Source organism: Strix uralensis, chromosome 1 (assembly GCF_047716275.1).
Source record: "Strix uralensis isolate ZFMK-TIS-50842 chromosome 1, bStrUra1, whole genome shotgun sequence".
Classification (NCBI taxonomy): Eukaryota; Metazoa; Chordata; class Aves; order Strigiformes; family Strigidae; genus Strix; species Strix uralensis.
The window spans coordinates 154,512,808-154,540,011 of record NC_133972.1 but is presented as its reverse complement, the minus strand read 5'-3'; the positions used below and the strand labels follow the sequence as shown (position 1 = coordinate 154,540,011).

At 36.4% G+C, this 27,204-nt stretch overlaps 1 protein-coding gene across 1 annotated transcript in view; it reads left to right on the top strand.

Moving 5' to 3' along the window:
- ANGPT1 (angiopoietin 1) overlaps positions 1–27,204 on the top strand; it is a 171,588-nt gene that overhangs the window by 130,404 nt on the left and 13,980 nt on the right. Inside the window, exon 7 of the mRNA XM_074894355.1 lies at positions 930–1,096. Coding sequence (XP_074750456.1) covers positions 930–1,096 — 167 coding nt within the window. The remainder of the gene's footprint in view (positions 1–929; positions 1,097–27,204) is intronic.

The window sequence follows — 27,204 nt, the reverse complement described above, 5'->3', positions numbered from 1 at the left end:
GAAAACTGGTTGTACTTTTTTGTTTTATTATTATTTTTCCATGTTTGAAAATAGTATAGTTTGTTTAACTGGAAATAAGATCATCTGAAGATATGAAATGTGAGGAGAGTTAGGTACCTTAAATATTCTACTGCTGTTTATTTTTCATTCTTAGAAAATAAAGTTAGCGTACCCTCTCCTGTGCTTTGGATAGCCTATAGGAATACTCCTAACTCTTGAAGTTAAAGATTTCAAAGCATCAAAACATATATAGATATCTTATTTCACCTCAGCAGGGTAAGAAAAAAATAACATTTTAGTAGCCAAAATCTTAGCTAATATGAGCTTTAGTGGACCAAGGATGAAGTAAATAAATGTTACAACAGAGGATCGCTCACAGACACTGTCCTGTCCAGCAGGTCTTATACACAGAAAAGGATTTTAAACTAAAAAACTCCCTCCTTCTGTTGTGACAGACACTTGACAGCAAAGGAACAGTCCATTCTTCTTTAGAGATTAAGACATGAGCTATCATCCATAGCTAATTTAATCTAGGCTAATTTAAACTCTTCTTAGCCTTTTATAGTGTATAGCAGAATTCCATTTTGACTTAACCGTTTTAATGATGACTAGGTTATTCTAGAATATGTCTATGTCCAGTATGCCCATTGAAACATGTGCAAATAAAGCATCATATTATTAATATTTTCTAACTGGAAAGTGATTTTCAACTGATAATCTCAACTGTCCTTTCAAATATCAGTTTAACTGCATGGCACTCTACTTGGTACATATTAGTAGACTCATTTTAGAGATAGTCAAATTGGAACACAGAAAACCATGATCAGTAATTAAAAGTATAGGTAAAATATAATGATGGTTTTATTATTGCATAAAGTTTCTACCAATTAAAATAATTACATCTAGTTATTTTGCCAACTTTTTTCTAGGGTTTTGGTAGCCCATCAGGTGAACATTGGCTGGGAAATGAATTTATCTTTGCAATAACAAGTCAGAGGCAATATTCTCTAAGAATTGAATTAATGGACTGGGAAGGAAACCGGGCATATTCACAGTATGACAGATTTCACATAGGAAATGAAAAGCAGAATTACAGGTAAGAATCTATTGAAATTGTTTTGACTCTGCTGAGTGATAAATATTGTTCATTGTTTGCTTGTTAAGTATGAGAAAGGACAATAATATGATTCTGATTTTCATTGAAAGTGAATAAAGAAAATGAAAAATAAAATAGAAATCTGATTTCTCAGTGATGGAAGGTTAAAGTAAATCTAATATATCTGAGAACAAGGGATGATCTATTAATCATGCTGGCTGGTAGAACTGCTAAAAGTCATATAATTTTTAGCGTATCTGAGACCATCAGAACTCAAAACTGATTGAATAGAAAAAGGATATGGATTCTTCATTACAGCTTGAAGGATTTCTACCTTGGAAGCATAAATCTGAAGCAATGGACATGGAAAGAAAAGACCAAAAATTCTGTTAAAACATTTGATATTTCCAAACTAAAAATTCAGTGCAAATTAAGAGGAAAACCAGATTGCTGGATCTTATTGTGAGGAGATAAACCACACAAAATAAAGTGTCCGGTACTAGATAGCCTTCATTCATCATCAGCAGTAACATGCAGTATGCAGCATTTATTATAGTTCAAAAAGACATATGAAATCAAACCTCTTTGCAATAATAGTTTTCTCCTTTTGTTTTTTTTAAATAAAAAAGTAAGAAACTTACATCTACTTATTAAAAAATGAAAATAACCTTAGAGACACAAGAAATATGGATGACCTAGGTGGTTTAATTTAAAATTTTTTAAAATCATTGCTTCATCTGAACAGACAGTACAATGCTGGAGAAAGAAAATGAAACACAGAAAAATATCCTAAATTATTTATTACAGCACATCTAGTTAGCATAAGACTTAGGAGAGAAACAAATATATTGTAAACCCAAACATTCAAGTCATAACATGTGAAACTAAGTTGGTATTCAGATTTTTAAATTCAAGTAACTTGATTCTCAGAAATCACCTGATCACCTCCCTCCCTTCCCCTTGGGCCTCCAGAGAAATGGAGGCGAGAGCAGTTTGGTCTTTCTGCTGACAGGACTCTGCCCAGGTGGGACACAATGTAGTGCCCCTGTGTCCTGGGGTTTGTTAGAGGGCACTACTGCGTAGTGTAGAAGTGCAAAAGCTACATTTAGAAGCAATCTATATGAGTTTAGCTTCTGCGTAAAGCAAGGACTATCCCATGGCATACAAAGGACAGCTCTGTCCTCCATTGCCTCCAGCAATGCTGTGCCTGTCACTGCCTGTGGCATGTGGTTTCCCCAGATTTGGGAAGGTGAAGCACCTATTCTGAGGTGCTCTTAGGCAAAGGGTACTTATAAGCGAAGGAAATTTCTCAAAACAGAGGCTAGAAGTATTTATACAAGACATAAAACCAGCAGTGTAAAAGTGGAAAAGGTGGGGCCTTAAACATTAGTAGAAGATGGTATTCAAAAATGTAAGAAAAAGATCGGACAAATACTTGACAAGTGAGGAAAAATGTCAAAGGACAGAGTTACATGTAACTTGAAAAATTACAATGAAATTCAGAGAAGATGCCAGGAGTATTACTCAGAGAGTGAATTAAGATGGCTGAATTTGGTAAATAAAACAGTGTCTTTTTTGCTGACATTTATTCTGTACTGAATAGGGACAACATGTATTGTTGAGGAATTGGAAGGATGTTGAAAATTTAACTTATATTAAAGCTTATGTTAAGGGAGGATTTTTTTTCAGAGTTCATTTGTGGTAAAATAGCAAGAGAATTTCTTGTTTTGTATCAAAATGCTAGACTGTATTTGAAGTAAGATAGTAGAGAAATTTGGAAATGCTTAAGGGATTTCTGCCTATCATAAATCCATGTAATGAGCTCAGAGTAGAAGAAGAGGCAAGGAGTTTTGGGGAAGGTCTGCACCATTGTTCCTCCAACAGTCTGGGAACTCTGCTGGGGACTGTGACCTAAGACTTCCTCAGATGCTAACCACCAACCAGGACCAGGACACAGGCTCAAGAAATTATGTACAGTTGTCTGTGTGTATTGAATTGATTGCCTTTTTCCTGGCACAGTTTAAGCCTGATCCAAGTAGCACTTCCCCAGGCAATTCCTGAACACAACTGTGGGATCCCATGGAGCAGGGACTTTTTCCATTACACACTGAGCAAATCCATGTTAGCGTGTTGGGGAAGAAAGTCTAGCCAGACAGACACGCATACTGGTGTGCCACTAACTTTGAAGGCCAAAGAGCAAGCCCTAGCCCAAGATTTAAACTTTATTCAAATTTTGACATGTCCTTTGTTATCTGTGATAAACTTTGCCTCAAAGAAAGAGACTTTAAAGGACTTGGGCATAGGATTTGTTTCTCTGCCTTAGCTGATAACACAGGCATTTGGAGATTTCTTAAATAGATTAAGTTTAATATGTGGATGGACAGAAGAGTAGCCCAGGAAAATCATCCTGAAACAGTCTAGGTCTCCAGGATGTCTATATGAACAGGGGAATATTTAGGAAAGGAAAGGAAACCCATTTTCATTAGAAGAAAGGGAGATCTTTTGGTAATATAAAACATATTTTCTGAACATGGAAACAATTGTGAAAACTTGCTGAACAAGAAAAACAAAAGAGATGTATTTCAAAAGTGTAGACATTAAATCAGAAAGAGTGTACAGGCCTCAAAAAGTATAATGTTGAGTAACAGGGATAAATTCTGCTATCCCTGTTCAAGTCACTTTTCTAGAAAAATCAGAAGGAATTTGACTTACAACTAATGATTGCAGTTTTGGTTCCTGTCCTACTCTATAGTCCAATTAAAGGCCAGAATGTGCTCTACTCATGCTCTCTGTGTGGCCTTTTTACAGTACAACTGAAGTTCCTCTGTCTAGGGAATGGGAATCAGTTCCATTCACATTATTCTGGAATAAACAGAGAGGGAAACATGAAGAAGTAAAAAGGCTCTATCCATCTCTCTTGGCCCTTTGGGTTTCAGATGAATTCCTCAATTATTTTTACTCAAACATATCTGCATATTTAAAGAAAATAACCAAGTAACATGGTGACAGTTCTGGAAATAATGAAGTGTAAACTACATGCAAATCTAAATTTTTTTTTCATGCTTGACAAATGCACTAGTGCCTAGTCCAGACAGATATATGTCCAACAGACATTTTGCAAACCAAAATTATGTTGGGCTTTTTTAGCAATTATTACAAGAATGCATCCTATGATATAAAAACTATTTTGCTTGCCAGCACCACTATCTGTGATAGAAGCAACTCCAGAAGGCAGGCCAAATAAAAGCCTGATTATGGAGTCCTAAACAGCTGGCCACCCTTCAGAGAATGCTGTTTTCTTTTTATCTGAGGAGCTGCCATTAAGAATTTAGATGATTCCTCTGAAGTTGAAAACCACAGTTCCCAACCTCCTGTTCCCAGTGCCTTTCCTTCACAGTTGTCGGGCATTTGCCATATTTGGTTTCAATACCTCAAACACAGAACAGCATACTTTTTCAAAATTTTAGTTGCTGTTCATATGTGAATCATGAGACAATTTTACTAGACAAATTCGATACTCTCTTATTTTGGAAACTATTAGGATTTTCTGCTTTTCTAGCAACATTAAATATTGCTTCTTCAACACTGTTTACAAACATAAGTAATTGTAGGCTGGCTGCACTCTACATTAGTTTCATATAATACAGGTTCACTAAGAAATAATAACTAGCAAAGAGACAAGTTTCCAAGCTGGTCTGGGCAGTAGATCAAGGAGATCTGAAATAGAGAAAGGGTATTGAAATGAAAAGAAAAGCTCAAGAAGTAGAACATCTTTCATTTATGCTATGGCAGTACCTTGTACATTTGGAAAACATGAAGAACAATTAAGGTTCCAGGTCTCACATCTGAATATAGCAATTTAAAAACAAACAAACAAACAAACAAAAAAAAACCCAAAAACCCCAAAAAACCCAAATACCATGAAGTGATAAAACATGTCTGAAAAAATATGGAGAATCATTTCCACGCTGCTTTTCCAAAATCCAGCCCCAACATTATGCAAGGTTCAATTCAGTCTGGATAACTCCCAGTTGGTGATTTCAGAAGGGTTCTGTTTTTTCTCTGGGTTGTTTGTATTCTCTTTGCTACTTTTTATTAGCCTAAAGAATCTATGATTAAAAAGAGTAATGTTGAACACATGTACGTTAAAAATATACTTGTTTCTATTTCAAAATGAGACAGCTCCAAAAGGGTTTCTGGGAATACAGAAAAATATCTATTTATCCCAGATGATGACTGCATAAAAGAAAGTTGAGATGAGAAGGTGGATACTGAAGTAGTAAATATATAATGATAAATGATAACTGAAACAGGAAAATCAATGTTGCACCACATGTGAAACCTTCAATAGCACGGAAGCATGTAAGTGATTAATTTCCGTTAGAACATCCTTGGGCTTCTTATCTACACAAAATGATTACACAGAGTCTGTAAATATGATGAAAACTATCTCTGCCAGTCTCTTTGCAAGTCTTACACTGTGGCAAGTAAAATCTCCACAGAGTAAGTCAAATCTTGCAAGCCCCCATTTAGCACAGTGTTTCTTAAATCAAAAGAATTATTCATAGGACTATAAAAATGTAAGATGAGACTCCCAGAAGACACACAGCCTCTCCTCTTTTCCTGTGCAGACTTTACCTAGTCCACTCATGATAGTCCGTTGACATTTTTTGATGTTCTTAAGAGCTGTACAGATATGACACACTGCTGCTCAGACCTGTGTCCTCAGACCCTCCAGAATTAAACAGGAAAGAGAAGTGTTGGGATTTTAGGCACCACACTCCATAATCCCACATATTAGTTAATGAAAGCAGATATACTGAGGATGGATTTTGAACAGCAGTAAGTTCAGCCTGCATGCAGATCTGGTTTTGCTACTCATGATACAGGAACAGCACTTCCAAGCAAGGCATGGGATGGAAAATGGGAGAAATACGGTTTTTAATTGGCTGAGCTATTTGTACCTCAGAACCCTTAGAGAAGCTGAATATACCCTCACCTGCCTATGACAATATATTCCAGTATTTATTAATTCTTTTATTTAGATAAGCTTTCCATTGCTGTAATGATTCACTACCTTTGGTCCTACCTATGGAGGAATATGATTAAATGATAAGTCAGTGCTGCTGAGGTGAGCAAGACTGAGATTGCTGTAGGTATAGGTGAAACTGATGATGGACAGAGAGCATCCTAACTTCTGTGAGTGAATCATGTACTTAAGGTGATGGCTGACTTTTGATAGTTAAAATTAAGGAGAACAGTCTTTATATTGGAACCAGCATGATAAAGAGATTAGGAAATCTTAGGAGAAAATAAAAGAGTGCATAGATACTGGCTTGTATTAGAAATAGTGTGACCAGCAGAAGTAGGGAGGTGATCATCCCCCTGTACTCTGCACTGGTGAGGCCACACCTGGAGTATTGTGTCCAGTTTTGGGCACCTCAATACGAGAGGGATATCGAGGTGCTGGAGCGAGTGCAGAGGAGGGCAACAAAGCTGGTGAAGGGCCTGGAGAACAGATCCTATGAGGAGTGATTGAAGGAGCTGGGACTGTTTAGTTTGAGGAAGAGAAGGCTGAGGGGAGAGCTCATCACTCTCTACAGCTACCTGAAAGGACATTGTAGAGAGGTTGGTGCTGGTCTCTTCTCACAGGTGATTAGTGACAGAACAAGAGGGAATGGCTTTAAACTCCAACAAGGGAGGTTCAGACTGGACATTAGGAAAAAGTTTTTCACAGAAAGAGTGGTCAGACAGTGGAATAGGCTGCCCAGGGAGGTGGTGGAGTCACCATCCCTAGATGTGTTTAAGGGTCGTTTGGATGAGATGTTGGGGGATATGGTGTAGGGGAGAACTTTGTAGAGTAGGGCTGATGGTTGGACTCGATGATCCCAAGGGTCTTTTCCAACCTGAAAGATTCTGTGATTCTGTGATACATTATTAGTGCAACAGAAAGAGACAAGTTGACAGAATAATATCAGTTATATAGAGAAGAATCAGATGTATGGGTCTGCAGAGGCAAAAAGTTAATGAAATCTGTTGCAAACCGGGGGGAGAGTCATTGAAATGATTCAAATCACTTCAAACCACTGACATGGTCCTGTGATTCATACAAATCTAGGTAGCACAGTTTCCAAGCACTCCAAAATGCTATTACTCTCCAGGCTTTACTTTGGGTAACCAAATTAGTTGTTGAATGTAAACAAACAATTGTTAGACACTATGGGACTGTTAGCAGAGAGTTTTTATTTCACTGAGTAAAATCATAGAATCATAGAATAGTTTGGGCTGGAAAGGACCTTCAAAGGTCATCTAGACCACCCCGCCCCCACAATGAGCAGGGACATCTTCAACTAGATCAGGTTGCTCAGAGCCCCTTCCAAACTGACCTTGAATGACCTTTCCAGGGACAGCGCATCTACCACCTCTCTGGGCAACTTGTTCCAGTGTGTCACCATCCTCACTGTAAAAAAATACTTCCTTATATCTAGTCTAAATCTACCCTCTTTTAGTTTAAAATCATTACCCCCTGTCCTATTGCAACAGGCCCTGCTAAAAATTCTGTCCCCATCTTTCTTATAAGCCTTCTTTAAGTATTGAAAGGCCACAATAAGGTGTCCCCAGAGTACTGGATTTTTTAGCTCTTGCTTGTTTAAGAGTTTGTTTATTTATTTCAGCAACAGTATTATTTCTTTCTGTTTTCTTAGGCAAACTAGATAGGTAGCCTGGAGCCAGAGGCCTTGATGTAATGTTAATCCTTGTTTTTTTTAAGGTGGAGGTTATTGGTTTATCTCATCACCATTGTTGAACTAATGCTGGAATGTCTTACAAAATTTTCTCACTTTTCTTTCTGTAAAGTAGAGAAAAAATATTATTTGTACAGTAATTTGAATTGTACCACTGAAAATGCTGTAATAAGTAAAAAGAAGTATTTGAGAGTGTGACTTTTATGGGGACAGCTGGTTTTCTGTATCTTTAATTTAAAATATATTCCACAGACTATTGCTGTTTCAACAGCAGGACATTATCAGGCCATTGTCACTTTCCTCAATGTACAAAGCTTAATTTTTAAACATTGGTGTGGTTCATTGTTATTGCCCAGACTTTTCAGTGATGTATTTGTCATAAGTAACATATTTTCTTCTTGTATCACTTTAGTTATAACAGGGAATCGGCCTGACTTATAAGTTTTTCTGATCCATCTCTTTAGCTGCTTCTGCATTGTTTGTATCACAGTAAACCTTCAAAGGGACCATTCTCAAATGAGGAAGAAAAAGTACAGTGGAGGACACATAGGAAATCTGTAGTAAAGCAAGAAAATAAACACAGATCCTCTGAGACCCAGTCCTGTGCTCAGACCCTGGTACTTTTCTTGCCAAATATGAAAACTACAAAATAATTCAGAAAATAGATATGGTGCAAAAATTTAAACCCATAGTAATTTACTTTTATTTGGAAGCTTGAAATTCAATTTGCAAGTTTATTTCAGAGGAAATATCCATGTAAAATCCCATTAACAGACAGAATGATATCTGTGCTGAGCATACTTTCCATGATTTGAAAATATGTTTAATATTTTTTCACCAAATGATGGTATAAAATGGATAATATAGAAAAAAATTAATGGCTCTATGTGTATATAAATATCTGGCTGAAATAACTTTATTCTATTTAAGAACACTGTCAGTCCAGTAATATTCCATGAAATCTAAATACTGGAAGTGCAGGGATTCGATCTTATGCCCATTAACCAGAGTCTTTCTGGAACCAAGCCAGTGTTGCTATATTATATCACTGACTAAAACTCACTGGCAGTCCATGCACTATCTCAAATGTAAGCAGAAATTAAATATAGCATTTTATCGGAGTAACTGAAAGTTAATGAAAATATGCTTGTGGAGTTTATGAATAATAAAATGTAACTTAATCCATATAAATCCCTATGTTTACTATCCATCCACAGCTGATCATTTCCCACCTCTAACTACATAAAGCTCACTTGTAGTTCACTATACAATAGCTGTGACCATCCTGAAGCAGAACCAGAGGTTTTCTTCTGTGTTATGGAATATAATGAGAATGCATGTATTCAGAATACTTAATACTCTAAAGGAGTGACTGAGCAGAGAAGGGGAAGTAAATAGTGAGAGAGAATGATGGGAATGGATAGAAGAGGGATGATGTGCAGCTCCTGAGGGGGAGAGGAGGGCTCAGTTGGATAGGGGATCAGGCAGTAGCACTTTCCCCAACCACATGTCTATTTTGGTGGGAAGTTGGCTGGGGAGCAGGGGGAGGTTGCCAGCACCAAAGCATTTTTCATTTATATTCCCTTCAAGAAGCAAGAAAACAGGTTCATTTTGGCAAAGTAGGCCCTCGTGAAGTGGTATGTAATTCTTTGTTATCCCCCTGAAATTTCATAACTGGCAGCTCTGCAAAATCTAGTGACTGCCATGTCTGAGTGAAGAAAGAGCACAGGCAGCAGCCATGAAAGGACAGTTGTACCAGACCCAGCTATAACAGACATTCAATACCAAACTATATCTGTCCATATATACTCCATATATGAAGTATAATAACTGATTTTCCAAAATCTACAAATTGTTACAGAACTACCAATGAGACCTTGTACTAACATAGTTCACTAACATAGTTCACTGAACTGTCTATTTCACATGACAGAAAGGCATTAATGATTACTGTTCTTAGCTTATAACTTAAACATCTTAAAAAGTGAGAAATTTAATTTGGAATTGTATTATGTGGTTCTTTATAAGTGTCATAGCACAAATAATTCCATACACAGAAGATATATTATGTCCTCTGAAAGAGTTAGGTATTTGCAGTTTTCATCATTAGCCTTCTTAGTCTTAAACAGTTCCTGCTATTAGTTTTCAGGCCCTTTTGATAAAGAGTATCTACTTATTCAGTTACAGTAATACACTTTGAAGGGCACAAACCTCCTCACCTTTCTAAATCAATCGATCATAGGTGTGAACTGCATTTCAGGCGATACGAAAATCTATTTTTTAGAAAGTCAAATGCCAATTCATATATGCAAGGTCATCCCAGAAATTATATGATTTATCAGACAGTATCTGTTAAAAAACCACCATTAAAAGCCCCTAACATTTCTTTTTGTGTTTTATTTTGGTCATAGATAATGCTAGAGCTCTTTATTGTACCTATATCTAAGATACAAAGGGATACCACCAAAAGTGTTCCATAAACTCCAGGAAATTCCTTACTTAAGATTTTAGAAAAGTACTGGTATACAGGCTTTACAAGGCATACATTGTTGCTTGTACAGCAGCTTTGCTTTCTGGGAGGAAAGCAAAGCCTCTAATGTGAATTACTCAGAAAATGTCTCATATAACAATGACCTAACCATTTTTGTGTATCAACTTATTCATCAATAAAAGGTAGATATCTATTAGTTTATTTTCATTATTAGATCTTTCAAGCCATCTCTAAATTGTTGCCATCTTCAGCCTTGCTTTTCTCTATCCTTTTCCCTCAAATGGTTAATTTTTAATTACCTTCTGAAGGTTGATACATTTCCTTCACCAAGACTAGATAACTTTTATCCTTATACACATTTTCATGTACCTGCAGAACACACACCTTCCAGTGTAGGCTAGGTAGGCTACTCATAAGAAGTAGTTGGTAGGCTACTCATAAGAAACTTCCAATAATTAAGTTTGATTGTGCTCTTATGTTTCCATAAATTTTTCTTTGCTTTGGTGTTTCAGGGCTTTTCAACCACATAGCTGGCGAGAAGCTTGTTTTCCAATACGTTCCACCACAGCTATCGCTATGGGACATAGTGGGCATGTCATTATCAACTCCTCCAGGCTCCTAGATTCATTTTTTAAGAAAAGGAAAATATATGAGTAAGAACAAAAGTATCTTATTTTCCCATAAAGCTTATCTACAATAAAATAAACACATCAATTCAAACTACTGATCACTTGAGGCAACAAAAAGAAAAGTTTTGTAACAACTTACTAGTTTTAAACATCATCCTGGATTTAATGAATTTAAGTCCTTATTCACAAATCAGACATGGTCTCCTACAGGTAGGTAAGATAAAGATTTTCAGTGCTAACATTAAAGCTGTTGGACCATAGGAACAGACTGTAGCTGAGACACTCGATTCTCAGTCCATGCCTGGGGAGAGATAAGCTACTTAGGCAGAAGCCAAATCAGGCAACATGCAGAGAAGAGAGCTGCTTAGAGTTAACAATTAGGAAATTCTGAAAATAGCAAGGCATCCATTTATATCCACTGACAGTTCACAGCCCACAGCCTAAGGGTAGGAGACAATGTCCTGCCTTACTCAGGAAAGAAAGGAAAGACCCTGCGTTAGTGCATTCACTTGCCAGAGGGGATCCAGACCATAGTTATTGCTTCCCAAGAGAAAGCAGCAATCCGCCCTGCAGGGGAACAGGCTCCGATGAAGCTCTGATACTCTGCAGGGAAGAATTCACTGCTCAGTGAATGTGTAGGTACTGGGTCATTTGTCAACGAGGTGGGAGAGGGAATTCCAAGATTATGCTGCCTGCTCCATAGATTATATCTCATTTTTAATTAAATAGGCTTTGATTAAATGATGCAAATATGTTATGAAGGAGTGAGAACTATCCCTGAACTCTGAACAGTATACAAACAATTCTGCTACAGATTTACACTTGTACCCCCTGCAAGGCTCAGTGGATCTTGAACAATTTTTTGCTGTGGGACACATGTTGCTGGTTATGGGACTGTTGCGAGGGAAGCTTTGTGGTTTTAAACCTTTCTCTTGCTGAGTGAATAGAAACCATCATTTTACATGGTGGGTAACCACTCAGATCAGTAAGTTGTTACAGGAAAAGTGGAGAGTAACAACTACTGGTAGCTCAACTACTTATTACCTGGTGAGGATCTCTACAGAAAAAATCTTAGTAGGCTTGTGTGAAAAAAATATCATGCAAAACAAGAACAGTATAGTGAAATCCCTCCTGAGGTCTACTGCACAGACACACAAATCTGAGATCACTCTTTAATGCATGTAAGCATTGGCAGAAAAAATATCTATGGAAACTCAGCAGTGATCTTACTTGTTATGTATTGTAGCTCAATGGAGAATTTCAGCAGCGATTCCAGAGCTATCAGGGACAGGCAGAACATGTCAGGGCATGTAATAGAAAGCTTCACAGGCTTTTATAAGGTAATGGTCGTTTTTTTGGTTCTCCAATGTAAAATGACTACTCTCATCTTGTTGATATTATCTTTATGAGTAATCTATATTGTTATTCTTCTTGCACACTGTTGCTCTCTTTTAAGCCTTTGTTGCTTTATGCCACATCTACATATTTGTATTAAGAAAGAATGTGAAACAAGTATTTTAACAAAGTTTATAAAATCCTGGTGTGAGTGGACCTCACTGTCCCCAAGGTAAGAACTCCCACTTTTGCCAGTAACAACACCAAGAAGATCTATGTTTCTTTAATTTACTTCTGTCAAAGCATTTACAAAGAGCTTAAACCTACTGATGTTTGTATTAGTGTAGAATTTGGTATAGAAACCAGTAACATTGTTTCTTTGTCTCCGCTGGGCTTTGACATGAAACAGTTCCTGAATAAAAGAACCTTGTGAAGCTGAGACACTTCTGCATATTTGCCACCCATGAGGAATTTTTTATATCAAAACTATTGTGCGTAGGATATCCAGACATCTTCAAGATCAGATGGCATTTAAATTCAGGCTATTCATCACAGGGACATAAGTGATGTGATATTTGGCTCTACTTTTATAAAAAACTAAATAAAACAATAACTAATTATTGTTACAATAATTTTCTTAATCAGCAGTTGAGTTTTAAAAAACACCATCACTTTTTTGCTGTTTAAATTTATTTAATTCTTTTACAACATCATAAGTGTTAAAGCTCTCTACAACTATAATGATTATCAGAACGTAGATTTTAGCATAGTGAAAATTTGTGGATGAAGCATATGTGTAAGAACAGGTCAAAAATTATAAATGGATACAGCATCACAGTGTGAACATTTAGACTTTCATTAGTTTGCTAATCACTGATATGTTGACAATTTAGGATTGCAACATAATGAATCTATATGTTTAAGGATGCAAACAGTAAAAGACTATGAGAGACTAATACAAAAGTAAAATGCAGAATAAGAAGAAATATCTCAGTAAAATTCAGGATTACAAAATATCTCTGTATTAGAATAGTTTCTTTAATGCAGGTTCCATGGTTGTATCATTCTCCTCACTATTATCTGTGAATGCTGGGAAGTGGAGTACATTTTCAGGATCCAAATTCAGTTCCAGCTCAAAATATTTAACCTGAACGTTATTCTTGTCATAACCTGGATCAAAACTGAAGAAGCTGACACTTCTAAATACCAGTCCAGAAAAGGCTGAAATGTGGATGCAAAGAATGAGATGTGTCTCTGATTTCAAATAGAAAAATTATATTTTTCCTGTGAGTGACCAAGATCTCCATCACGGTGAACTTGACCACTAAGTGTTTACAAGATTATGATGAATTTATTTAGCATTAGTGACAATATCTCCAGATAAAAATATAATGCTGCTTGGAAACTTTTCCAAAATGTCCACAATTTTCACCATTTGCCAAAAATTCAAACTTAAGTTCTCCACAATGCAGAAGTAAAGAAGAATGGGAACTGGAGGCCCCCTCTGTACAGTTTCTAACAAAGAGATGTGAACTGTCTGTGCCCACATAGCTGTTGACTCTCTGCCCACTTTCTGAGCTAAACAGAAGCTTGGTAGACCTGTCAATGTGGCATCAAGCCCAAGCTAATATATCCTGCCCTTGAGTAGGCTCAGTGTCACGCTTATTGTGACAGTACAGCTTCCAGCCAGGATGGAGTGTGGGCAGAATGAGCTCATGTCTGCTCAGAGACCTGACAGAACAAGCTTTCATCTGCCTGCAAAAAAACACATGCAGAAATTCTTAGAGTGACCCTTATTTAATCTAGTATGTTCGTGGTTAAAGTCTCTGAAGTCTGTTACCAACTGCCCAGCCCACCAAGTCCAGGGTTTTTTTCCCCCTTTTTATCATTAACAGCTCTACTGGCAAGTGTTTCTAGAGCCTGATTCTGAGAACATTTTCTGCACTGATTCACTATCTTTTCAGGATAATACCAGCAAAGCGGTGTGATATTTTCTGTGAGTTTGCTTCTTTCATGAGTCAAAAAGTCAAGTGTACCTGTGAGATGGAGAGAATTTGGGAAAGGGATCATCCGAGATTTTTCCAGAGTAAATCGTTGCATCAGTCTTTAAGATTTTGTGGTTCTTTTGTTGTTGTTTTTGGTTTTTTCCCTATCAAATGGAAACATACTTGAATTTGCTGTGCCTGTCTCTAAAGTAATGATAATAAAAAGTGATATTATTCATTATTTGGTCCACAGCAACAATATAGCAAATGAGTTAAAACACAAAGCAGAGGTATACACCATGTCTAAAGAACTACTGATTTACGTAAACCTACAAACAGATAACTTTGAACAGCAGAGCACAGAAATATTGTGCTATCTAATGCAGTGTACTTTTTATTGTTTGGTTGGTCTGCAAAGTTTAAATAAACCTTTATTATCATGGAAGAAAGAGGTACTCAATAACAGTAGAAGCCTAACTAGAAAAAGACAAATGAATGCCTGGTGCCATACAGAGTCTAGTGTCCAGTTTTCTGTTTCATCAGATACTAGAGGCTGATATGTTTTCAATTTTAAATCAGTGCTGGAACAGCTCACTACACTTGGCCCAAGTGTATGCGCACCGTTTGTGTTCTGTTTTCTCTTATTTAACATTATAATTTAGTTGCACTGAAGTAAAACCTCTTTGTACCAATCTCAATGCCATTTGAACCAAAGAAGTCATTACTGTGAATCACAGCTCTTATAAGGTCATGACCTGGGTTTTTTAGGGGGAAAAAAAGCATGTAAGACATGCTGATCCCTGTTAGCCTGGTCAGTGTGGCACCAGCAAAGGACTTGGATCATAAATGTGTGACAGTCAGTGAACCTTTCACTCATATATGACTTTTTATCGGCCACAAATGACGCCAAGGGAGTTGAAATATGTTTTAACAGTCTGTTTATATTTTTCTACAGAGGTCTTAGTGCCACATAACTCATTTTGGCATTTTTTAAACTTAATTTTGCATTAAGAAAACCAAGCAAACAGTGAAGCCAATATTTATTTTTCAAATACTATAAACATTTCACAGAAACTCTCTGTGCATCAATCACTTTTAAAATTTGTTACCTTTTTGTGGATACTTGCCCCTATAGTGAAAGCCCAACCTTTGTATTATAAAGGAGATAAAGACCAGAGGATGAGCATAACATGTTGTACAATACAGACACTAATGAGTAAAGGGATCAAGCCACACCTGTTGGATATTATTCAGACTGAAGGTGGAACATGCTTGAGTCTATAAGCATTTTCATTCTACATCCTGTTTTCAATACCATAAACCTTTAATCAAAAAACTAATTGTCATATTGCTAGTGTGAATGATACTATATGAATAAGAGAAGCCTTTCCTTTCTCTTCCTCACTTTTTTCTTCTTTCCCCTCCTCTCATTTTTTTTTTTTTTTGAAGTGTACTTAGGCCCTTATTCAGCAATGCACTTAGGAAATTTATATTTTAAGCACATACTAAGTACTTTGCTGAGGCAGGGCCACCAGAGCTGTCACTGAAAGTCAAGTCATTCTTGTTTCATTACCAGTGCACACTCTTTAAGATGACATCAAAATGTCAAAAAAATAAATAAATAAATATTATGGTCAGAAAGAGATCATGACAACTACATCGTCATTAATACTATGTTGTTTCCATATTTGGAAGTTATTGCATTTCATGTCATCTCCACCAAGGGATTCTTCAACATCCTTTACTGTTTACTGATGTCATGAGTCTGAGTACACAGCCACCAGATTAAGCCCATTCATCTAATCAGTAGAAATTCATAAATTGTGAACTGGTTTATGGATCAGGACTGAACAGGTTCAAACATAGGTAAATTCATGGGAATCCTGATTAACATTTTGATTTGAAAATAGTACCCCCCCAAAACATCCCAGCATTTTCCTCTGGGATTCACCCAGCGGGAAGCACACATCTCTTGACACAAATCCCATCATAAATCTTGAAAATCTCATGCAGAATCCAAAATATTTATTTTAATGTGTTATTCATTAAGTTATTTCTTTAAATCGTTGTCTGTTGGCAGCTGCAAACTCATTCCATTCCAGCCACATTATAGCAATGCTGTAGTATGATTTGAGAGGGTCATTAGGTCATTAACACTGGAAAAAATTCAATAACAGAATCTGCAAATGCCCAAAGGAGCACAATTGTAAGGGAAGATTGCACTGCTAGCACAGAATAAAGTATAAACAATAAAAAAAATTGATGAAAAAATAATTGCAGACTATTTCCACTTCTATCAATAATGATTCATTTCCTTACATATATTTTCACAAGGAGAAAAAAACATAGATATTTTAAAGATACCCTACACAGTTTCAACTAACTATTGTGCCAGTGGAAACATGGGGGAAAATGTTATTCAATCTAGATGTTATGTCCAATACAGTATTTAAATAATTTCTTACTGGTGATTACAGGTTACACCTCATTCAACATTCAATTTGAGAGAAACAAAGAAAGTTCAGTACTCATATTGCAAGTCAGGAATTCTGTGAGCTAGTGTGCTTCTCATTGCTTTTTTAGCCAACAGCCTTAGCCATTACACACAACTTCAAGCAATATAAGCCTGTGTGGAGCAGGCATGATTATTGAACAGAATGACAACATTTTACTTTCACTGTGTAGAAGTGTAAATATTTCCATAAAGTGAATCACAAGGACTGTCTCCTTATAGGAGGTACTTCAGCTTCAGTGACATTTTTATATCAGCTTATTTCAAGAACATTGTCCCATTTTGCTTTATGCAAAATCTTTGGAACCTAAAGATATCATCTCAGTGCTGGTCCCTGGTTTTGCTCTTATTTTTCTGCTCCTCTCATGCCTGATTTTTACCACTTGCTCTCATAACAAACTGAATAGTTTGTAGTTATCTCACTGCCTGATTTGTGACCCGAGATGTTATCATGATGATGGAATTTTAGAGAAAGAGTCTAATATTAAAGAAGGGGCCAATACCAATTAAAATATCGTATCATTTCCTGCTCTGAAAGGTAGTCTGAATCCTTGGCATAATGGTGTGTTTCAGGTAGACTACAGTTTTCTTCTAAACTGTACAAACATTTGATTGAAGTTCCACAATTAAAAAAACAGTGAGGGTCCAGTATCCAGGTAAAATAAGAAGCTATCTCTACTTAGAAAGTTACATATATTGTTTGTTAATTTCAAAAATAAAATAAAATACCTACATAATCTGTGGAACCTCAAGAATTACGCATGTACAAAACTCATCCAGTTCAGTGACACTGACTTACTAATAAGAAAAAGCTTACATATGAATAAAGTTCTGAATTTTCTTGTAATAAACATAGCAGTTTATTATTCCAGTGAATCTGAAAACAGTGAGAATATGTAATTGTTGAGTGCACAGATAATGGGTTTTTTTCTGAAAATGTTGGGGGTTTAGGACTTTTAAACTCTATTTCGTAAAAGGATATTTATGGATTAATAACAGTCATCCTTAAGTAGGTTTTACTGATATTTCAGCTTCAGGAAAATACTGGGAAAGAAAGAAAATGAAATTAACTATATTTTCTTTATCATCCCTGTAAATGGAAACGAGACATTTAAGCAGCATCTTCACAGATTTCTTTTAATTGCAAACAATAACATACAACATAGCAGTTTTAATTAGCAAAATTAAACAGTAGAGATGGACTTGTGATATTTAACCTTCTTATAGCACAACTATAGCTAATTTCAGCCATAATTCCAGCACACTTTACAAAGAAAAAAAACAAGCAAAAACCCCACAAAAAAAAAATCAAAACTCTAACATTCCCCACAAACACAGATTGATTATATACTCTTTAAACACATTAATTTCCAAACACCAACATATCTCAGTAAGATTTATATACATTTTTAATATAGCTCTATCTATGATATTTGTAACTTTTACAGTTACTTATGATTAATTACTTTCAATTAAGTAAAATGTGTGATAAATATTTTACCATGGCCTGTAAATGATATTTTTCAATGACACTGTGGGGTAACAGGAAGTTAGTATCTCTACAGTAGTCATCAGAATAAAACTTAGCACTAACAGCATGCTGATACGTGAAGTTTTCCATTTCTATTTTATCTAAAACAGTTAATTAGGATAATGTACAACCTATGTGGATGACAGTGGGTAATTAATGTCACCCTCAGTACAACTAAAGCATAGATTTATGAAATCCACTATTATAATATAGATCTGCATGGATTTCAACAAACTATATTTATGAGACTTTTGGAACTTCAAGCATGCTTTGGAAGAATTATTAAGTTTAAATTTTACTTGAGCTGTATGGGTCTTTTTTACTGGATTTTCAAATAGGATTAACCAATTTACAGATAAATAAAATTTCAAACCAATGTTCACTGAACTTTTCCACTAGCTTCAATGACTGAAAAACAGATCCTTAAATAAAAATACACAAACATCACAAGGTTCAGCAATTCAGTAAAGATAAGCAGCAGGAGGTCTGATTACTTATACAAACCTTAGAAACCTTTAAAATATGAGTTTCTCTGGAGGGTCCCTGTATTTCTGTGCTGAATAATCTCTTGAGAATCAATTTTGGCTTCTCTGCTGTTTGCTTCAGCCAAACCAGGGAAGTGCAGTTGAGTAGGGAGAAAAATATTTCTACATTTTAAGTTACATTTTAAGTTAACCAAATTTTTCTAACCTTGGCTTTGCTTGTGTCATGGGCAAATGTTCAGATAAGTTCTAACTTTGTATTTTATTTTTTAAGAAGTTCATCCATCTTCAATGCTATCAAAACAATTTGCGTTATCATCTCAGTATACATTCAGTGTTTATAAGTCTGTCTAAAACATTGATCATCTCTAGTTATTTCAAGTTTGAAATTAATATATCCCTATACTTTCTAAATTAATGTATGTATTATACAGCCATGAATCAGGACAGAAGTGGTCATTTCTGTAGCAACAGGAAATCTTAGCATTTATATATCTGGTGGGATAGTGAGTTTTGGATTTTTTTCTGTAACAAGATTTTGACTTTTCACTAATATAAAAAGTAATAAATCTAATAACTGACAAGTTTTATTTCAGATTTCCATGAGAAAAAAAAATGGTGGGTGATTTTGTTTTAATAAGTATTGTGTTGAAAATCTATTTTAACAGAAAATGGTAGCATCAGATTAATGTATCTCTTCTGTGCTGTGTTTGGTGAGAGATTAGAGGGAGTTGTTTCTGTTCAACACATCATTGTGATAGTAGCCTTTAAATATGTTTCTGTCCCTGTTAGCAGTAAATACCAGTGTTGCCGTATGTTTCCTCTCTATCACCACTATGTTACTGACATCAGCTGCAAACCTAGCAGCTCACACTGCTGCGGTGACTCTTTCTGTGGCTTCTGTAGCATGTATTTCAAGTAGTAGAAGCATATGCTTGCTTGTTCACTGTCCAGAATAAACATATTTTGAAATATTTTTTGTGAGCTGTGACAAAGCACCATTTGTCTGCATACAGTGGTATGACAGGCTGTTTGCCTTATGGTAGGAAAAATTTCTCTAACAGTAAATCTGGATGTCTTTCAGTTATCCTGCTCAGTATACCTGTTCTCAATGAGTACAGCTCTTCAGTCAGTTATTAAAGAAATATATAGAAAAAGCAAATTTGTTGTAGTATTTGTATAAATTCACATTCAGTACAACAGCAAGCTCACTAGATTACTGTATAGTTTGCTGTGTTTCTTATTCATGGCTAGGTTATGTTTGCTTGTTCACTATCCAGAATATGCATATTTCTCTCGTTTGACCTGTCAGGTGTGCATGACTCAAACACAAGCTAAAATTAGCACAAGCTCTTCAGAGAGAAAACAAGCTTGTCTGATAACAGTGTGCAGTCCCAGGGAAGGATCTCTCTACCCTGTAGTGTGTGTTGTCCTATGGACAGGCTGTACTGAAACAATTCTAAAGGAAAACTGAACAATTCCATTTACTGTTGTATTTTATATTACCATTCTATCTTTAAAATTAGAATATATGTGTTCTTACTCTGGATATATTGAATTAATATTTTGTTGTCTGGCACATTTCACTTGTCTCAACAGGAGAATGGGCAAGGAGTTGCAGTAATGTCAAACTTAATAATTACAATAGTGAGTCATTGCTACAGAGCAGCAGAGGAGAAATACAGAGGTCATCTTGTCTTACACTTTTCTTAAGGAATTGTGGGAGGAAATTATATTCATGTGCTGGCAGCAAGAATATTAAGAGCCAAATTAAAAGTCTGTTCAAGTTGTCAGAGCTACTTACTGCATTATTCAGGTTTTCGACAGTTTGCAGAACCATCATGCCTACTGTTTGCAGAGTTACAAACTCTATTAGGAATACAATAAAGTTAAATAAAGAGTCCATAAATTTACATATATACAGTTTCTCAAGTTTGGACTAAAGATAGGAGTGGGAAAAATTTAGTATAGTTAGGTTTTTATGGTTAATATTGCTGGTTTTCTCCAGTCAGACACCAGCTGTGACATTCCCTTTCTTATTTTCTTTAGTGTTTTCATGGCAGTCCTTTAAGGACAGGTAGCAATAAAGGCAGTGAGTTGCTCTTGCAACTCAGATAAATAGGTTAACAACAGCTCAAAATTTTGTGAAAGTAGTGGTGACTAAAGAAGTTTTTGTCATCTTCCACCCTATCTGGTTTCTTCATTTTCTCCAAAGTATTTTCCTTTCTTTGAGAGTAGCTTTTAATTTACTTCTAATGATCACTTACCTCATCTGGTGTTGTTAGTTAATCAACCTTAATTTATGATTAATTATTAGGGTTTGTTTCAATTTTGTTTGTTTTCATAAGGAGAGTATGCACTGCCTTAATAAAACCTAAATTAAACATTTTTCTATGAAAAATTATGTTATGTTTAAGAAGCTTTATCGCCTAACATAGAAAAAGGATGCAAATGGGTGCCCAGACAATCTAGCTGTAATCTGAAGGACAAAGACACTGACTATGATGCCTTCTACTCTGCAACCCAGATCAGTTCAAACTCACAGGGATCTCTTTGATCACCACAGAAGTCTCATGCTCTAGCTTCAACAAGGAGATGGTCTTTCCCCTAAATTTGCAAATTAACACACACAAGGGATGTTTCTTTTTATCTTTTAGTGAGAGTATTAAATGATGAAAAGTTGAATACCAGGGTTTGACTTCCTAATAGTTACCACATCATATTTATTTCCATGTTTAACAGGATTTTGGCAGACATTTTATCTTCAACCTCAGTGACAGCAGTTTTTCTCTAGTGTGATTATTTAGATTTTGTTTCCGGTTCACAACACATTATCTATCATTAAATATTTGGAAGATGTCTTTATCACAGAGGTGCTTTTGCTATTCAGGGACAACTGTTACAATTGAGAGACTTCATACAATTTTGTAATATGTTCAGGAAAAGGCACATTGGGAAACTTTACAAGAAGCCAACAACATTTAATATTATTTCCATAAACATTATGATTTATTAATTGATAAACAAATTATTAGTGATCCCCAAATAATTAAGCAAAGCATCTTTGAGAAAAAAATATGAACTTACAATAAATCTGCTATTGAGGGTGTTCTGTGTTGGTTTCTGGTTCTGGGGGGTGGGGGGGGATGGTGTTATAGTATTGTTGTAATTAATGTCTAGAATTAAAAGAGTAACCTAAGGATAATCTCTTACCGGGTCCTCCTAAATGGTTGCAAACCAATGGACTTTGATTCACAAAGGGACTTAATCACCTAAATATCATTATAAATGGAATTTAGTTGACTAATACAGCAATTTATAAAACTCCACCAAATTCAGCATCTTTAAGAGTGAGCTAAATTTACAAACTGAAGCTATTTAAAACGTAGATGCAAGTGTGAACGAGATAGAAGATGGAGGTTAAATCCTTCCTCAACCTCAGACATTTCAAAACTAAAGGATAAAATTATGTCAGTCATATAAGTCTTAAAAACAAAAATGCCTTTCACATGTCTCACGTAGAGGTCAGTCAACATGAACTTATATTTGTCCACACTTATCTGTGTAGAAGTATTCCCACACACCGGGTGTAAGTTGACCAGCAGGTTAGAAGAAGGGCTGAGATTTAGGTGCCCTCCACTCCTATTGAAGTGTGCTGTGTTTGTGGCGAGGGTTTTTGGTAGCAGGGGTGATGCTACAGTAGTGGCACCTGTGAGAAATTTCTCGAAGCTCCCCTGGCTCCAATCCAGACCCTCCTCTGGCCAAGGCCAAGCCAATTAGCAATGGTGGCTGCACCTTTGTGATAATGTATTTAAGAAGGGGAACCTGGGAGGAGGAGTGGGAGTTGTGACATCTATACAAACACTGAGGTCACTGGAAAAAAGAAGGATGAAGGGGGGGAGGTGTGCTGGTGCAGAGGTCCCCCTCTGCAGCCCATGGTAAGATGGCAGGGCCACCCCACCCCTGCAGCCCATGGAGGTCCACAGCAGAGAAGATGCTGACCTGAAGCCTGTGGAGGACCCCACACCAGAGCAAGTGGCTGTCCCTGAAGAAGACCGGGACTCTGAGGGAAGAAGAAACCCCCACTGTTGTAGTCTGGTGTTGGGAGGATTGCAACATGTTGAGGTGACCCATGCCATAACAGCTTGGGAAACACTGTGGCCCATGCAAGTGAATCACACTGGAAAAAGTTCATGGAGGACTGTCTCCTGTGAAAGGGGAACCATGACTTTTGCTTTATTTTCTCCTTCCCAGCACTGAGGGAAGGGGGAAGTGAGCAGCTGTGTGGTGCTCAGTTGCCCTCTGAGCTCAAGCCATGATATGAAGTTAGGAAAAAATGGAAAACCCAGTGAGGAGAGGGCTCAGAACAGGAAATTCTGGGTATAGGATTCTGATGCCCATACGTACGTTTTATTCAATGGCCCATTCCATCAAAATTAATAACCCCTCCTTTGAGGAGGGATCAGAATTTGGAATTTCCTTCGGCTAGTCATGTGGAATGAGCTGGCAGCAGAGAGAGACATTTTAGCCTGCAGAGAGAGAAATATGGGAGGTGGGAATTTGGATGCATCCCTCTACAGTATATCCCAAAGGCAAGCTTTGATGTGTCCCTCTCCATTCATCATGCTGAATCTTTTAAATCCTACTTCAAGACTCCTGTTTCTCTCTATTTAATGGTTAAGAATCTTAGGCCATTACTCACGTTTATGAATTCCAGTCATGGAGATTTGTGCTAAAAGTTTTAGTACTGTGGCAACATTGAAATTTGATCTTATCTTACATTAATAAAATACTTAAGACCATGCACACTGAGGTAGTTGAGATGGTACTCTACATCTCTTAATGCTGTTAATGTTTGCAGTAAACTAATATATTATTTACAGACAAAGTATACATTACTTATTTCTTTAAATGAAGGATTGAGTGGTCTCTACTGACTCTGACAGTCATTATTTAGAGAAAGAAGTAGCGAACATTAAATTCTGGGAGCCTACAGACCTCTCACTAGTTCTAGTGAAAGTAAATAAATAAATAAATAAATAAAAATTCTAAGGTCAGGTGCTCTGTATGCAAGCACTGAAGCAGAAACCATTTCCCACACTTTTAATAATATGTAACACAACTTTTTCACATGGATTTATGACTGTATTTATTTCCTAGATTTTTTTAATAAGTAGTTCTGTATGTTGCAGTCTTCATAACTGCATGTTGCAGAAATATACAGACATTTTTGTAATTTATTTGAAATTATCCCAGACTCATCTTAAACTCATCAAATTTGGTGTGAACACAGCTAAGCTGTATGTATTTGAAAGAAGAATTCCAGGTGATCAAATCACTTCAAAAGGAAAAATTTCTGGTGTAAATTTGAAATGGCTTTTCAGGCTGCCCTGCAGTTGTTTATGCAATATTTTTAGAACTATTTTTTTCCACACAATATACCTTGTTTTGGTTTCAAGGGACTGAAGATAGTCAAGCTGCGTCACACAGTAGGAATGGTGAAAAGCAAAACATGCTTAAGAGAGTTCTTCCTCACCATCTGTGTGTATAGATCCCAAGCTGCCATTGCTATAGTATCACATGGAATAAATGCAGAGGGAATTTCTAACACTCATGCTAGATAAGAGGTAACAGTTACAATTTCTTTTTAAATGTGCTGTTTCTTCTTAAGTGCATTAACTAGGAAAGACTACTAGTCTCTAAATGAATGCTATCAGCTGCTATGTTCCTCACAGTGATTTTAGAATTTCATAAAAATGTCATCAGAAGTCCTCAAAACTTAATATACACATGCAGTATTTCTCTCTTACTTACTCCTGGTTTACTTGCTCATGCTTATTTGTTGCTATTTTAATTCCACTGTATACAGATAAAGTAGACTTGTTCTTGCTTATTTGAGCATGAACTTGCTTTTCCCACCTAATTTGTAAATTTGAGCAGTGTTTACACTGCTTTCCTTGATCTTCAGGATTTTCCTGCTGATCAAATGGGGAGACTGGAGATGCAGTCCTGAAACTACTCCTTGACTTTTGACTGAACTGAGTTGCTTTTCATTTTTAACTTCTTTTCCTTTGTTCCCTTCAAGAGCAACCAAGAGGAACTCCACCCTGAATCGCCATCCTTTCTAAGGGAGGGAAATTTTGTCCTGCTAGTTATTCACAGTTTATTTTGAAGGTTCAGTCCTACCAATCTAAATCTGAGAATACTAAAAATTAACTAAGTCTAAGTGGTAGGATATCTACTGTTGCCTGGGAGCTAGCAGGCTCATATGTTGCCCTAGTGCTATGCAGACTTGTTATCTCAAAACAGGCTAGTTCAGACCCATATGGTTTGAACTGAAGCTCAGAAAGAGAACGGACCTTCAGGACTGATTTTGGCATTTGATTGACGCCTGATTCTGGCCTGAAGTAGTGTCAACTTTGCAGTATTATTTTTTCCTAACTATTGGGCAATAACAATTCAGGGAGAAAAGCCCAAAGCAAGAGAATTACTGTTTCACCCTATGGTTCATCTGTACACTGCTGCAACATGGTAAGCCTGCTAGAGTTTAGAGCTAAGCTAAGCTTTATCCTTTTAAAGTCACTGGAGACCTACTAGACAAATGGTGTTGAGGGAAAGTCAAACATAACTGACAAGATCTAAATCCGTGCTGAGTGGAATGTTTATAAAATCTCAGGGCAAGAGTATGAGCTTGTAAGTAATCCTAATGCCCTACCCCTTTGGGAAAAACGTTGCTCAAGTATTATTAATTTCTTTATTGTTTTCTTACATTGTATGAATTTCTTTATTGCACTAAGTGGGTTTTATAGTGTTGATTGTTAATAAAAAGATCTGGCTAGCATTGTCTTTTTGACTTAAGTAAACAACATTTGCTTTTTATACTGACTTTATGAGACTTCTGTGAGCCTTGGTGTTGCTGATATAGTGAGGATGTATGGTTATTTAAAATCAGATTGTAGACATCATGTGACAAAGTAATTTTTCTATCAACACAACCTCAGGGAAGTTTATTTTGTTCTGCAAAATTTAGGCACAGCTTGCAAAACAAGGCAAAAGTCCAATGAATGAAGATGGGATCAATTCCAGTCTTTCATTTGTACCAAACAAAGAAATGAACATGAGCAAAGACAGATCTTAGAGTAATCTTGTCAAAAACAAGCATCCTTAGATAGAGTAACATTGTAATTATGGGCTAATTGCCACTGTGATTGGACAATAACATAATACAATGACCTTCCTGATTCCAGTCCCTGGGTTGTTCCATGTTAAATTTCTAAGAATCTTCATGATCTTTTATTGAGGCTCACACTTTGCCTTATCCATTTTTGTGCTATCCAAAGGTATTTGACTATCCATGGTATTTATATTTAATCCAATAATTTTTATCTGTGTATGTGTGTGTACTTATCTATATATAAAATTTACTTTAAGGATTAAGTCCAAAAGTGTTTAATCATCACACTCAGATCAGGTGACATGCAACATTAAAATCAAATGAAGGCATAACTACTTTGGAAGGATAGCCCTGACAGTTCTCTTTTCTTAATTAATTTTTATGTTAATATGTTCATGCTTAGTATCTATTGTCTCTATTTTTAAAGATGGAGAAAGGATATATGGGAATAATTTAGCTGAAAATTAGGTGAAGTTTAAGTCAGTCTGAAAGTGTGAATCTCAGACTCCCTAGAGCTCCAAGTGCTAGTTCTGTGCCTTCACATCTTGAGAGGGCTTAGTAACTTCACTGGGTTATCCAGAGGAGGCTTTTCTGTAACGAGTTTCCATGACAAGTTTAATGAGATTGGCTTTGTTTGGATCTAATATCCACCCACAAATGCATTTAAGAAAAAATAAATTATCAGACATGCACTTGATTAAGGAAAGCTGCCATATGGTGCCTATGTGCCCCTTCTCCCTCTCATAAGCAGAGCTCCAAACCCAAAGTTCTGTGGGAGAACTGGTTTTATCTAAATCTCAGTCTGGGGACTGACTCTCCGCTTCATCTCAGAAAAACGTCAATGGCTTACCTGCTACTGTGTAGGTAAGAATGGGTTAGGGATGCTCTACTCATGCTGCTAACACTGTGACCACTTTGCAGTGAAGTACCTGTCTTCCATCTAAACAAACAGAGGAATCGCACTCTGGTAAAGGGATTTACTTTTTTATTCATCATAAGTCATTGGATAAAATTACAATGAAGAGGCAGTGACAACAATCAGTGACTCATAACTGCTCTCCTTTTTTGCTGTGTTTGTGGGAGAAGTTGGGAAGGCATTTTCTAGGATAGCACTCTGCACTGCAAATCCCAGAGAGAAAGAGGCATCTCTCCTGCTTTACACATTTAAATCCTGCTTCTGCTCCCATGGGTCCTTATGCATTTTACATTTGATATTTAAAAGATAT